The 15,584-nt window shown below is 36.5% G+C and overlaps 1 protein-coding gene across 1 annotated transcript in view; it reads right to left on the reverse strand.

Annotated features, from left to right (window-relative positions):
- The window catches only part of TBCD (tubulin folding cofactor D), a 126,388-nt gene that overhangs the window by 106,876 nt on the left and 3,928 nt on the right, over positions 1-15,584 (reverse strand). Inside the window, exons 5-9 of the mRNA XM_054221202.1 lie at positions 15,081-15,182; positions 13,298-13,444; positions 12,400-12,455; positions 8,374-8,506; positions 146-191 (exon numbers count right to left, since the gene is read on the reverse strand). Coding sequence (XP_054077177.1) covers positions 146-191; positions 8,374-8,506; positions 12,400-12,455; positions 13,298-13,444; positions 15,081-15,182 — 484 coding nt within the window. The remainder of the gene's footprint in view (positions 1-145; positions 192-8,373; positions 8,507-12,399; positions 12,456-13,297; positions 13,445-15,080; positions 15,183-15,584) is intronic.

Below are 15,584 nucleotides of genomic sequence, written 5' to 3' on the forward strand. Positions count from 1 at the left end.
TCTTTTTTCCCCCTCATTTTGCATGCTTTATAACTTCCCTGTTGATTTCACTCTTTACAGCACCATTTGTTATCAGTTTAATATTTCTTTCCTTTTTTTTATTGGAATGGTTTTAAAAACAAAAATCAGGCTATTACAAACTTACCGTATGGCAAACAATCTTCTCTTTTGCCATGTTTAAATAACTGTGCCTACAATAAAAATATAGAAAATAGACATGAGAATACAGAGATTCTAAAGCACAATATATCAAGCATGTAGTTCTAAAATTCCTTTTAATGTTCTTGCAATAATCTGTCATATTTCCTAATTTAATAGTATAAAAGGAAAAGAGTATCATATCAGGGTGCAGTTTTACTTTTTTTGTAAGTCAGTGCAAGTCAAGGATACTGTACCCCAGTCCTCCCCTCCTATCCATACAATCACACAGGCAGCCAACTCAGGGAACCAAGTTAGCCAAAAAACACTCAAGAAAGAATAAAAAAGAAAAAAAGAAAAAAAAAAAGACAGAAAAAAGAGCCACTAGTTTTCAGCCAGCTCAGCTCTCCGAACCATCCAGCTCAGTGCGCTTGGTCACACAAGCTCAATGCAGGTGCAACCACAGCACCTATTCTCTCAAACAGCTCATGTTGCTTTGAACCTCTAAAAAGTGAAACAGAATTTGCAGAACATGAATAAAGGCAGAAGAACCAGGAGTACTCTGTATCCTGTTTGGGACTTCCTGACACCAAATGTCTCCAAATGGAACAAGCCTTGCTTACGATGTAGACAACCCAGGACATAGTACTCATCAACACTGGTCACAGCTACGACGCAGGACAGGAGGACACGTGTGAGTGAGCTTAGCTATTAGTAGCAACCACTCTCTGACAGACAGGACGCAGTACAGGTTAAGCTGCTGAGTATTTTACCCTATTCCTCCAAGAGCTTTTGAGAACTCCATGTTAAACTAGACAAAACTAGCTACAGAAATCCCTGACTGCAAGCCCGCTACAAGTATACCTCCAACAGGCAAACTTTAATTCCCGTGCCCAGGGATTTAAAGAAGCAAAGAGCTTCCAAAATAATTTTATATACGATTAAATATCCAAGTAAGATTAAATCCCAGCACTACAGTGAGACAAATGGACTATTAACACCTGACAAAAACATGTTACACATTTAAAGTTTCCTCCATTCACTTAGTATGCATCAAAGCTACTGTGTTCAGTCACTTATTTTTCCTTGCTTTGTCATTAACCAGAAGAAAAAAAATCTTCCTCAATAAATACGCCTAGGAGTTAAACAAGAACAGACTTACCTTAAAAATATGTACTTTCTCACACATACCAAATACACACATGCCTCCCGTACTGCAGGTGTGGTTAAGAGCAACAAAGGCAATAAAAACACCTTCAGGCTATGTACCCATTCTATTTTGTTTTGTTACTAAATTGCATTTTAGGATCCTAAATTAGCACTTCTGATCAGCTCTACTACAAGCTCTACAAGGGAATTTGGTAATATATATTGAATTATTTAAGATTTTTGATGTTTTTACAAGTAACTAGGCAATTGCAAGGCATCCTTTAAAACCTACATTTACAAAGCAGAAATGCTACAGCACTACTTCAGGCTGACAAGAACAGCCAGTAGAAGTAACTACCAACTCAGAAGGTATAAATATAGCATAGCTTTTGTCAATATACCATATCAGTACAAAAACTGATATAAAATATCAGTTTATATAATATTTCCCACTAACATACCACAATACTCTGCACGTATTAAAAAGCCCAAAGAAAAGATGACAGAAAATCTGCAAATCTTCGGTATAATTAACAAATCCAGAGCACCCTAAAATTTTTCTGCCTCTTTGCTGAAACATGTAAAAACTCATATTTTCATCACTTTGTTCCAGTGTTCTGCTTTAAAAACCTATCAGTTGGTTTCTTCACAAGGTTAGCAAGTTTGCAGTGGATGCTGGGAGATACTGCAGCATTTCTGCAGCACCTCATCTGCACAATTACTTCTCCTTTCCGTATAAAAGCCCAGCTAAGAGCAAATACTGTTTTAAGGCACACACAGGCTGCCTCCAAATTATTAGGATTATATTCAAGCATATTCAAACAAAATACAGTATAATTCCTGAAGTAGGGATAATGTAAAGAAACAGCTTTTTTAATGTAGCCTTGGGAATGCTCCCACTTCTCAGAATACCGTCTGGGACCTCCTGCTAAAATGGAACATAATCCTCAAAACATCTACACGTTTTCAGTCTTAGGTAGTTCCTAAATTCTGGCACCTTTCTACAAGCTTCTCTGTGACTTTTCGCATCCTCAAGACCAACTTTGATTTCAGCTCTGATTCCTCGGGAAAAACATAACTAGAAGGTATCACCTCTAAGCAAGATGTGGGAAGAAATTTACACACACACAAGCAGGAAATGAGAAAACTCTTCAAATATTGTACAATAATTGTTTTTAATGTTTTTCTAAAGAAAGTAAGAAAACAGCCTCACACACCTATGAGTCAATTTAGAACAGTGAACTTGACAAATTCTGTTTCACAACCATTTCTACTATTTTCTGAACAAAAAAGTGAAACATACATTGTTTCCCTACAAGTTTCACTACATACTTAAACAACAAACTATTTTCATACCTAATTTTCAAGACAGAACATCTATTCTCAAACAAAATACTGCAAGAATTTATAATATACTTTCAGATGTCAAAAACATCATAGCAACTGCTGTAAATCAACCGAGATATGGATTAAGGGATTTTATCACTGCGAGTTTTTAGGGGATGTAAAAATTAACCAAAGAACAATGTAGCTACTGTGTTTAAATTAATCACTAAACTTAAAAAAATAGGACTTACGATTTACGTGGTTTTTGTTCAACAGAATATGCTACCTACTGACTTTGGAATAAACACAGTTGAAAATGCCAAATGTTTGAAAGAAAAAAAAAAGTTCTGTGTTCACACCCTGATGTACATTGCAGGGCAGATACCGAAACACCAATAATCTGGTAGACTGTTGTAAGTGATTATTTCTCTGTATCAGAGAAAGGTTTAACAGCTATTTTTACAAAAAAATCCAATTTTTATAGAAGCAAATAGATGATAATACCAAACTGTTGAGAACTACTCTTTAGATATACAATATAGCAGGAAATCCAGCGGCGGGGCGGGGGGGACGGGTTCCGATTGTAAAAATGTCAAGAAAAGAAGTTTTCATTACTTCAAGAGTCAAAGCATGCAAAAGCATTCACAAGCCCAGATCTCCCAAACTTCTGAGCTTACTAGATATGTTTTCCAGGGAAAATAAAAGAGCACTTTAACCAATACTGACCTTTGGGGCAGGGTGGGTGGGGAGGGAAAGCGGTGTATTTTCTTCTGCCATGTGCTACAAACAGTCACGCACATAAGGCAAAGTTACTGCCTCAGAAAAATCCTGCAAACCTAGAGCTTACAGGGGTTATACTAAAATTAAAAGTACATGATGCATGAACAGAAAATGTTTTTAAAAAAAAACATGTAGAAAAATGGACAAATCAGCATTACGGTATTCAGCCTAAACTTCCTGCCTTGAAGGAAGAAAAATATCCAAGGCACACCATTTCAAAAAATCTGATACAAACAAAATAATTAATAAGCTTGGTTTGCCACCTGCATAGCCATTTCAATGTCAGCAGCTAACAATACTGAAAGTAAGAAGCCTGTCTATTGGAGTATCCAGGCAATCAAAGTTACGCCATGGTCTCTTCACTTTAATGAGGACATGCAGCATACACCAACTTACCCAACCTGTTGAACTGTTGAGAAGTATGTGACTCCCTCTCTTATAAATAATTAAGCCACCTACAAATTAGAGAAAATCAGTGGTGTGCAAGCAATGACGACTGTCAAGTCTGGTTTTGCTTTAGAAATAGCATGGTGCAAGGAAAACAAAACCTAGTTTCTTAGTAATCACAGAAGAAACACACCACACCTTCCAATTGTCTGCATAACCCACTTTGGGCCCGACCTTCATGAGCTGTATCAATCAGGATCATCTCCAGGACATGTTCCCCAAGCTATACAAATCACCATTAAGGGTGGCCTGGCTGTTTGGTAGCAAGTATATCTTCCTGCCGAGCAGGAGACACAAGTCTGAATCTACCCTCTGGTTGTAACCAACCAAGTCAAGGATTGAGAGGATAATTTCAGCCTCTATGGGAAGAGAAGAAAATGATATCTTTCATTACTCTGGAGCACCCCCTAGTAGTCACACAACATCCAGGTCCAAGGAAAGCTATCAGCCATCCCTGCCTCCAGGCCAGATGCAGGGAGGTAAACAAGGTGAGGGAGGACATGCTGTCAGAACAGTAAGTTTGCTTGAAAATAGAGAATATTTAATAAATTGTACATGCAGCTAATGGTAAAATAGGTTAGTTGAAGCCCTTGTTCTTACTATATCTTCGACAAACAGCTCTTCTTCTGTAGGTCATGTATTTGTCAGGGTATTGATAATGTCATCATCAACAGGGTGATTAAGCTGACAAACATCAATACAGAGCCCAGTTTTCATAAGATCGTAGTTATGTATCAGTTCAGACTGATACTGAAAGTTCAGACTAACACATGCAGAGCTAACAGAATAGTTCCTTTCCAGCTTAACAAGACTACCCAAAAACACGTATTTGAAATATTTGGAAGAAAAGAAAAAATTAGCAGCTGGGGGTGGGAGGACAGCACTACATTCTAAAAAGAAAAAGAAAGTCTTATGATAACAGAACTTCTGAACTTTGAACTATCCACAGTGCTGCTGGTGAGAAGGAAAAAAACTGGTATCAGACAGGCCACATTAGAATACTCTGTGCCACTGAAAAAGAGAGGAGACACAGTACCATCAGAAAGAGGTCAGCGCCCTCGGTATCTGCAGACTTAGGAATTTTTTTCTTCTCCTTATATCAACACTGCTTTTTCTACACCTTTAGCACCAAACCACTAAGCAACAACACCTTTTGAAAAAAATAACGCCAATAGACAATCCTAGCATTGCTTATTCTTTGAGAATGCCAAAAATATAGAGACTTGGGAAACATTCTATTTGGAAATATTCTATTTTTGTGCCTCTGGGTCTGAAAGAATAGAGTTAGAGAGTTCTTTCTTCCCTGGAGCAAAATTTACATAAGCATGTAGCTATTGCTAAATAACTTTTGCATTAGAGACAGCTCAGGGAAATGCCCTGTTCTTAAGACTCTCGAGTTTCATCAGATCACTGTGTAGGGCGTTTTATTTTTTTTAATTATTACTCACACTTGTATACTGAATCACTTATAAAACAAATAAGGTTTAATAAGTTTCAATGCCCAAGGCTACCTCAACATGATGACATCTCTGTCACGCAAGAACTGGGAGTGCTACACCCTGCAGCAATAACTAAAAAGCTGTTTGATATAATGGCAGGTTTAAAAGCAAACCTCCAGACCAAGAGAATTTAAAATGCAGATTCTTGAAACAGGTTAGAATTTTCCTTCAAGTAAACAAACGTTATAAAAAAATGTAGCAATTTCTTGTTAATCCAACATTTATAATCCTTCAAATATACAAAGTATCCAAGCACAAATGTGAATTTAATTCAATACCGCAATGTTAGTTTCAACAAAAGAGGGCAGTTTTAAAAACTGAATCTGAAGTACTGCAAGCAAAGGCTCCTGCTAGTGCACACCTGTTGTGAAATGATATATTACTGACGACAGGTGTAACGAAAAAAAAGAAAAAAGCATCAGTGGAATTAAAATGTGTAATGCAGGCTGCGTGTTTCAACAAGAATCATGAAACAGTAGTACTTGCTCTACACATAATGCTGAGTTAGATTAAACAGTAGCATACCTAATCACCAAGACTTAAGGCCACAAAGAGGCAGATCAAAGTGCAGCAACGTCGAACTACTCATTGCGTACCTAACTTGCAGTTTCAGTTCATTGAAATGCAAGAGTTTCATGTCTTTTTAAAACAGTTTTGCCATGCCAAAATCACTACACACTATTTCCTAAATGTAGACCGTAAGGAGCATAATATCTCAATCCGACTGAAATCCACCCTGTTGGGGGCAGCCCTAAACTGATCCGATGGAGAAAGGCTTTTTATTCCCACCCCAGTGGGTTGCATTCCCAAAACCCACCTTTCTGTACTGACGGGAAACTGAAAAATGGTATTTTTTCTCCTGCTTTTTCAGAGAGAAATACCCAGGCAACTACAGTTTGACTCTTAAAGTAACAAATTGCTGGAGGAATCTAAGGGCAAAGAATTTTGAAGCTTGTTGACACAAGTTTTAGCTGTCCCTCATGAGGATGTGTTCTGCTTTACACTTAGCGATTACTTATTATGTTTCTGTACGGACTGCTACAATCTTGTATGTTTAAGAGAAAAGATTTACTTATTTTAAACACTGCTTCTATTTTCAGCTGGTATTTTCAGTTTAACAACATGCTATTGTTACAAGTGTGTTACAAAATTCTTAAACTCTTGAAATAAATATTTCCCACTCCAGTTAAGCATGTCTGCATACACACATGCCTGCATACATATCATTCTGAAAACCTTTATTCCCTAATGATATAATTTATGCTTACGTTGTAGCAACTGAAATTAAAAATTGGAGACTGAATGCAAGAAAAGACTGTAAAAATTCAGTCTGCTCATACCTACCAACGGGAGCTATAAGCTGTAGGACACAAATAAAGCTGGCCTGATAAATACTTTCTCCTATTCCACAGAGGAGGAAAAAATCATATAAATGCAAGAAGGCAGGCTCCTGCTTCCGGGTATATTGTATCACATTCTAGTTTCGATTCTACTTGTTAAGTATTCACCTGTTTCGCTTACTATGCACTAATGAACAGGTGGATAGAGCCAAAGCCAAACTCAAAGGAATTATGACAAAACACTAATGTATTATACATCCTACAGGTCTCATCATGCACCTAGAATGGCAGTCAGTCTCCCTTTCCAGATCTGACAATGAAATGATGAAACATCATTCTGTCTTTTGAAACATGCTGCAATGCATACAAATAATGCTTCCTCCTGCTTAAGCAGCAAGTTCTAAGTTATTCTAAATATAGATCATTTCTTGTATCTTCTGATTTGGAAGAGCTGCTAGAGAAAAAAAAACCCAACACAAAACACACACCACACACTGGTTCCAGAACCTTGCTTTGAAGTTTAGTAACACACTGGATACAAGTCCTCATAGCAATTATTCAAAAAGAGCTGCAAATTTATGCAAATTATAGAAACTCGTACAAACAGCAGCAAATCCTTAAACCTGTGCAAAGACTGTACAAGAGCATGTCATCAGACTTTGCTTGCGCTACCTCGAATTTGGTCAACAACAGAACCAAGAAGGAACAACTCCACCCCTCCAAACTCCCCCATTCCACCCAAATACATTCAGACATCAAAATTGGAACAGATACTAGAACTGTTATTTGAGTGTTTCAAAATGCACACTGACACTATTAAGGGTGTAAAACTACAAGAAAGCCTTTATAAAAACATACTCTTAGAATGTACAAGAGGAGTGCTATCATATAGTAGCGTTTCAAGTATTACGGAGATTTTTTCCATGCATAGTATATAAATTTTAAAACCCAGCTAAGAATTCAGCTCTGAGTCATGAACTATTGTTTATGACTTCATAAAACTGCAGAACTTCACAAGGTAAGGAGCATTAAAGAAAAAACTTGTTCAGATTAGCAAGCAAAACCATATGAAAGAGTGCATTCTTTCACACCACTCAAGGACACTGTTGCACAAGTTTAGTATGTCTTATTAAAACTATTGAGAACAATATTTTCGCTGAAGAAGAATGGCTACAATTTTCAAGAATCATTTGGATTTTGGTTACCAGTTCTAAAAAGTCTAGGAGAAACCACTACTATATCAGAAGCCAAATTGTTTCATTTTCTACAGTTCCAATTATTTAATTTATTTCAGAAGCCAAATTGTTTCATTTTCTACAGTTCCAATTATTTAATTTATTTCAAAGGTTTTCTTCAAAGCAAAAAAACCCACCCAAACCAACCTAAGCTGAATTATGAAATGACTACTAATATACAATCAGATACTTAAAAACCATTTTTGAGAGTTATTTATCAGTATCTGTACCGGCAACTTCACTTGAATTTGGTGATGACAAGAATCCTTAAAGGAAACATAAATACATGGGAAATTACATCTTCAAAACTGTTGTGGAAGAAATTCTAGTTGTATATTATCTTATTCTTTTCTAAAGAACAGGAACCTCTCTGTGTATTTGCTATTAAAGGTCTACCGTAGCAGTATTGTATGATCATAAATACAATTATCTCTATTTTAAAGGAAAAACAGTATTTACCAGAGCTTGGAGCATGCCATTCACAACAACAGTCCCCTCCATGGTCTGGAAGGAGGATTTAGATAACATGGAAAGTGTCCAGTCCAGGAAATCTGCCATCCTTTTTTGCCTGACGTCAGGGCGGACAATAAATCTGTCACAGAAAAAAACCCAAAACACTGCAGTTACTAACTTTATGGCTTTCAAAGAAAAATAATTTTTCCTGCTATCCAAACTGCCTGCAGTTCTTAAAAACAATTCTTCAATAGATATTTTCCTAAATCATTGAGGGTGGGAACACTCCAAACCATCGTATGTTCAGCCCTTCTGTTTCTGAGCAAAGCTCTGACACAGAATTTCATTTTCACTTCAAACCAACCTATAAATTTGGATTCTAGAAATTTCTCACCTTAATTGTAGAGCAACAAACTTTCCAAAGGTCCCACATAAAAATTATTTCCAACAGAATTACTGAAAAGCTGAAAAAAATATGAAGATTCTCTACCATTCTCACCAAGAACAGCTATTCTGCAAATCTGAAATTTGGTGCAGATCAACAATTCATCCATACTGCACTGTTATGAGCCAGGCCCATAAAGAGTAATCACCAGCGCTATACTTGTTTTTTCGGATATTTGAAAAGGTCAAACACCTGTTATTTAACACACTGGATGCATTTTTACTCATCTTAGAGCGGGCAAAAGAGGTTCATCGTGGTTAAACTACTTCCATAAACCTATACTCAGTCATCATCAGTACCAGCCAAGCTAAAGTTAGGACACCTGCTTCAGTTATCTAATTTAGTATTCTTAGCACCTGAAAATTAGAGTCCTTTTCCAGCAGAGATTCAGACTAAATTAAGAAACTTTGTTCTCAATGCAATCAAAGGAAAAACAAGGTACACGGCAAAGCCCACAAAGGACAATTCATAGCGCTTAAAGAAGGATGTATGCAGAGCCTGTATCTGGTTACTTTATACACCTACAAATTAAATGGGGAACTGCACCAAGAGCTAACTAACGGAGAATATTAAATACAGAGAACACAGGAAACAGCGAGCGAACATGTGATCACTTGAATTGTCTTCAAAGTCAGTATCTATTGTTCAGCAACAGAACAATGAGGATTTGGGGGAGGGGTTAGTTGGGGGGGTGGTTTGTTTAATAACAGAGCAGCAGGGACAAAGCCTTCTTTTGCACAATAGCGCAGGTAACAGAAGTAACCTGTAAAGCAGATGAACTGGTTCCTAGACCCTTTCTCAGCCCAAAGGAGTTTAAATCTTAATTTCTCAAAGGAGTGTCCTAACCACCAGACTAGAAGCAAGATAAGGATAAGCCTCATCTCCTCCTACTGCAACCAGGTCACTGAGCAGACAGAGAAGAGAATTCATAAAACGAACTTCAGCTCCTTTGCCCTATGAAAAGTAAATTACTTTGGAAAACAGAAAGTCTTGGATCCCAATGCTTCTAAAGTGCACTTGAAATTGTTATGAAGTTTATACTCCTTAGAGCAGGAACCAGAACCCAAACTTCCTCTTCCTCCTCAAGGAGCTTCCTCCTCAGCATGTTACAGAGTTAGACTCCTGTATCTTATTTCTGTCCATCCTAGGACTTTTGTATTCCTGCCTACCTAACAGTCTTAACGTGAAGATGACGAAACACTGATCTCATCTCAGAATAACTATACCCATTCATTAAAGAACTGTTTTGGGATGTCAAAGCAATGAATTCAAGCGCATGAAGGCCTAAAGGACCTGGACCTGGGTCTTCTAATTCCTGGTGAAGTGTTTTAATCATTAGGCTATTTTGGAAATGGTGTTTTCAAAATAAACTAAATAATAAGTACACTAAAAAGTAATTTTGCTCCCATGACAGCCTTATACACCTTGATGCAGCTGGTACTAGAACGAGCTTAATGTACTCCATCACCTTATTTGTTACGAATATGTACTTTTAATAAATATTAATTCAGCCAATAAAATGGAGGTGAAGAGAACATAAGACAACTGCTAATAACATGCTTCCATAGTACCCTACATTAGGATGCAAGGCACTTGTGAAATCCTCCTGAAATCCAGGGTCGAGCACTGCATGAACGCAAAGTTTTGCTGAATGCAATGCTGTAATCAATCACATTACCATATATATGCTTCCACTAGTAATTTATTTTTACAGATACCCTGGAGTGCAAATTCAATTAGTATAATGTGATGAAAGAATCTTTTTAAATTACTGTCATCCTTACTTGAGAACGCTTCAAAATATCCGATGTACCTTCAAGAGTCTATCACAGTTGGTCAATTTGGGATTTTTTCTGGGTTTTTAGGAAGTGAAGAAGATAAAGGGCACATTCGGGCAGATATGAATGCTCAAGAATAATTTACTCTTATGTCACAAATCCTCGAATCGGCTGCTTCTGTCAACTTGTGACAAGACAGATTACCAATGCACATACATAAAAATCCTAGAAAAGCAACTTCCAATTATCACTTCCAAAATGACTGCAAAAACTAATTAGCATAAGGAGACAAACCTACATTCTGTCACATGGACATAATATGTAGCAGGCAAGATTACTTTCAAAGGCTATTCAAATGATTCATCCATTCACTTAAATTTTGCCCTGAAATATTTCAGAGTAAATCAGAAAAGTACAGGACTAGTCACCAGAGAACTATAATTCTAGTTTCAACTCCTTCATGGATTTTCCACAAGACACTGTCAATTCTAAAACAAAAAAATGTTTGTTTTGTCATCAGGTTCAAAACTACAGCATTATACTGATTAAATAAAAACTTCTAAAGCATTGAGTCCCGTTACTGAAGTTCAGAATAAAGTTAAAGTAAGTACATGCACAGTTATTTCCCAAAAAGTCAGTTAGGATCTGCTCTACTAAATGTTATACTTAACAACTTTTTTGATACAATTAATCCCACAAATTTTGTGCCTCTTAATCCAGAAAAAAACATTCACACAGATTTTATTGTTCATACTAGCTACCCACACCCACTATCTTCATTTCGTCTTGTTCACCCTACAGAGCCTCTGCTCCTATAGCTACACTGGCAAAACTACGTTGGCAGAGCCCCCTAGTGTAGATGGAGTATATACTAGTGTAAAGATTCTGGGGTTTTGCCTGCTTTAAAAAGAAAGAAAAAAGAAAAGAAAAAACAAACGACAAACTGAGATGACTAAAGCCCTCTTCTGCTGGAATGTATCAAAATATGTACTGCAATATATACTGGAAAAAAGATACGTGTGTACTAGCACAGTCTTAGTGATTTATTTTCATATGCATCACAAATGAAACCAGTCTCCACTAATGCACTAGGAGAAGAAAGGTAAGATACAGAAGTTCATTATTTCAAATTTATAAACAACCCTACCATCAGTATTACTAAGTAATGCAAAAAATCTCAGAACAACTGTGCCTCTGTCACAAATTGTTTGGTGTCTGAACACCAACCGCGTAAAACAATGGCATTTAGAAAGTTCTATTATCCTACACCTGTTTCATTTGATGAATTGATTAACAACAATAAAGCTAAGAAGACAGAAGTATTGTTTTCTGAATGAGAGAATGAAGGAAGTGACAAGAGGGATATTAAGAAATTAAATTCTAGCATTACTATTTCCTTTTACATAAGTACTACTAGGAAACATCAAGCCAGTAATACTAGATACCAATTCTCTATTTCTCATGCAACACACTGCAAAAATCAGCAGCAACATAAAGTAACTGTATCTTTCTCTAACCCTGTAGAAAAACAAGTCCCTAGAAGGCAATTTGAACAGGATCCTGTTAAGAGTGAAAATCTGTACCAGTTGCAATAGATACTGGTTCCTCTAGTAAGCAGAAGAAAACACAGCATTTCCAACAATAAACACACTACTGAATCTGAATTCAAGCAAGTTTAACATCCCATATACAGCTGGCAACTTCCAGTCCTCCCAATGCCATCATTAGTAGCATGTCAGACTGAAAAATGACAGGAAAAACGGGAGCTAGCTTTTTTCCTTTCTGGCAAGAAGCACAAAAGAGACTTACTTTGAAACCAGTACAGCAGCTGCATCTCGAGCCTTATCACTGACAACCAAGTAACACTAAAGGTAAAAGAAAACTAACTGTAAAAGAATTCATACATGTAGATTTAATAACAACTATGCAACAACTTTGTACATGAATATACTACTTAATACTTATGATTACAAACATTATCATTACAGATATAATGTAATTATATTGGTTACAAACTAAGCTTAAGATTGTAAAAAATCAAATTTCCCATTTAACAAACCATATCCCAGACAACAAAGTCTCCCTTCTAGTGTCCTTCAAAGCAAGTTAACCTCTATTGAAACCTCAATTTACAGTCATATTTGTGCCGCTACATGCCTACAAGTGATAAGCCACTTAAATGCTGCAAGTGTTAAAAGCATAAGTTGTTCAGGTATTTGTGGGGAAGGGGTTGTTGTTTATTTTTATCTTACAGGGCTGACCAGTTAGCCAGTTCAGCTTATGCCTAGTGAAATTTTATCACCTTTGTTGAAAATTACTCACGCAGTCATAGCTTCCAATGTTACTCATCCTGATCAAATGCTAATTTCCTATATACATCATCAAACATGGCTTTCAGAAAAAGCGAGCTCGTATTTTCAAATGCTAAAAACTATTAACATAATCAAATGCATGCATTCGTATCAGATGGTCACAAAATAAGACAGTTTATTACTTCAGGGAAAACAAGTAAAAATCTCATCTGACAATAAAGCAGCAAAGAATATACTGAATATTCCAAAACTATGGAGAAATTCTTTACAGATTAGATACAGAAAATATGGGCTTAAGTAATATTCTGAAAGACAATAATATATTACATATTGAAAGATTAGGCTTAAGAAAAATATCACAGGTTTGGAAGTATCACAAGATGCGTTATACTTACTTTTGCAATTTTAAGTATGCGATCCATTGTTGGCATACGAGCATGCCCTTCCTCAGAAAAAATATTTCCATCAAAACGGGCCAGATCAAAAGGGATCAAGCATATCATGGAGAGCCATAATAAAAGCATGTAACGAGTTTCCCAAGTCTGGAAAAGAATGGTAAAACAAAATATGCACTCCATACTCTGGAACATATTCCAACAAAGTGCCTGAAGCACAAACTGTCCACTAGCTCCAAGGAACTTTCAAAGTAAGATGATGAAGAGAAAACTCTGAACCTGAATGCTCTGAAACACCAAAGGAGACAGAACTACTAGAGATTCCAAACAGGAAAACTGTTAAACAAAATTAACAGACCCTCCCCTCTGAATGTGAAATCTACACAAGTTTGTCTCCTCACAAAAGGAAAACTGCATGTTGCCATTTTCCTGTTTTCTCTTTCCCTCAGCCCCCTTGTGCCTCCAGTCACAAACATGAGAGAAATACGTTCTTCTTCCTAATGTCTTCAGTATTGTTTTAATGGGTTTGCTGAAACAATCTGTTTTGAGACACAGACAAGAAGGAACTTTTACAAGCTTTAAAGCTGTACAACAGCAGCAAAGTGCTCACAACTGATAATGTTTATTAAAAAATCACTTTAATTTAGAGTAGCAACAAAATTGTCTGCATGTCTATGGGTTTTGTTACTTATAATAGATCATGATCTCTCTTAAAATTCATCTATCTTAATAAATATTCTGGAATTCTTATTTTTCCTTATTCAAAAACATAAGAATATGAACTACGGTATCTTGGAGCTGGACTCGATGATCCTTATCGGTCTCTTCCAACTCGAGATATTCTATGATTCAATGTTCTCAACCCATGCTTAAAAATTCTTTACTTAAGTATTTTTTCAAATCAGCATTCTTGCCCAGAACGTTCCCAGCCAAATAAAACTTTAAATCAGGACACATGATGAAGCAGTGTTGCACTGTTTTTCAAACTGCAAACAGGTAGAAAAAAAATATGAAATTCTGTGTTATTTTTCCACACCCAGAAATACATTATCAGGAGGCAAAAATCCAAGCGATTCATGCCTCATGCCATAGGTGTGCAGTTTTCTCCAGTCTTCACCTCCCTCCTTTCAAAAGAAAATGAAAAAATAAAATCCCTCATAGATCTGAAGACAGATATTGGGGTTTGGGGAAGAATAAAATATTTTATGAAATTAAGCAAAGAAAATTAACTATCTTCTTAATTTCCTCATCAAAATAGAAGTTCTCATACCAACTTTGACAAAACCAAAAGGTTTAAAAACCAGCCTGTTTATATGAAGAAATAGGAATAAATACATAAAACCTAAAGTACTCTGTTTCCCATGATTTAACTTTCATGACTTCAAGCTAAATTAACATGACCACTAATGATATGCACAGCAGAAAGAGGATTTCTTAGTTACTCCTTTTAGAAATTCAGTATCTTTCACTGCCTTTCTTATTACCATTGTTTCAATTAATTTGTTCCCTCATATGAGTGGTTAGATTTTACCTGCATCTCAACTACCATCGCTTCTAAATTCTTAGAACATAACCCATGAGAGAAAAACCCAAGACCTCTCCTTCAATCAGACATTTCTCTTCTGACAGGATGACTTTCATTCTAAATCCAGCTACTCAGTTAACACCTGACAGGGTGCATGACTGCTTTATACACTTTTTTCAAGATTTTTTTCTTATGTTGTTCATCAGCTTTTTCTGTAGGAGACATAAAAGTTAAGCAAAAAGTACAGCAAGTTCTCACCTCAGAGTCTTTTGGATTCTGGTCTACAAGCATATCCAAAACAGGCTGTAGATCACCTACTTCATGAGGAAACAGTGGGAGGAAGAGTTTGTACCCTCTCACCTATAGCAGAAAGTTTCAAAATTTAGTAAGCTATCTGGCATAGTCAAGTACTGAGGAAAAAGAAAAGACCCTCTGAGGACCTTCTTGTATATGAACCTCATGTAGTAAGAACAGTAAGGATATGAAAGAAGCAAATGTCCATTTGCTTCTTTGGGTTGGACTAGATGACCTTTAAAGGTCCCTTCTAACCCAAACTATTCTACGAATTAACGTCTTAAATACCTTGAGATTTTTTGCGTTTTTACAAACTTATTAAGAATTAATGGAAAGATAATTCTTTAACTTTAAAACAAGGAACCTCTGGAGATTGTTTGGTCCAACTCTCCTGCTAAAGCACAGTCACCTACAGCAGGCTGCCCAGGACCATGTCCAGTAGGGTACTCAGTATCTCCAGGGATAGAG

This window comes from Rissa tridactyla, chromosome 15 (assembly GCF_028500815.1).
Source record: "Rissa tridactyla isolate bRisTri1 chromosome 15, bRisTri1.patW.cur.20221130, whole genome shotgun sequence".
In the NCBI taxonomy this organism is placed as follows: domain Eukaryota; kingdom Metazoa; phylum Chordata; class Aves; order Charadriiformes; family Laridae; genus Rissa; species Rissa tridactyla.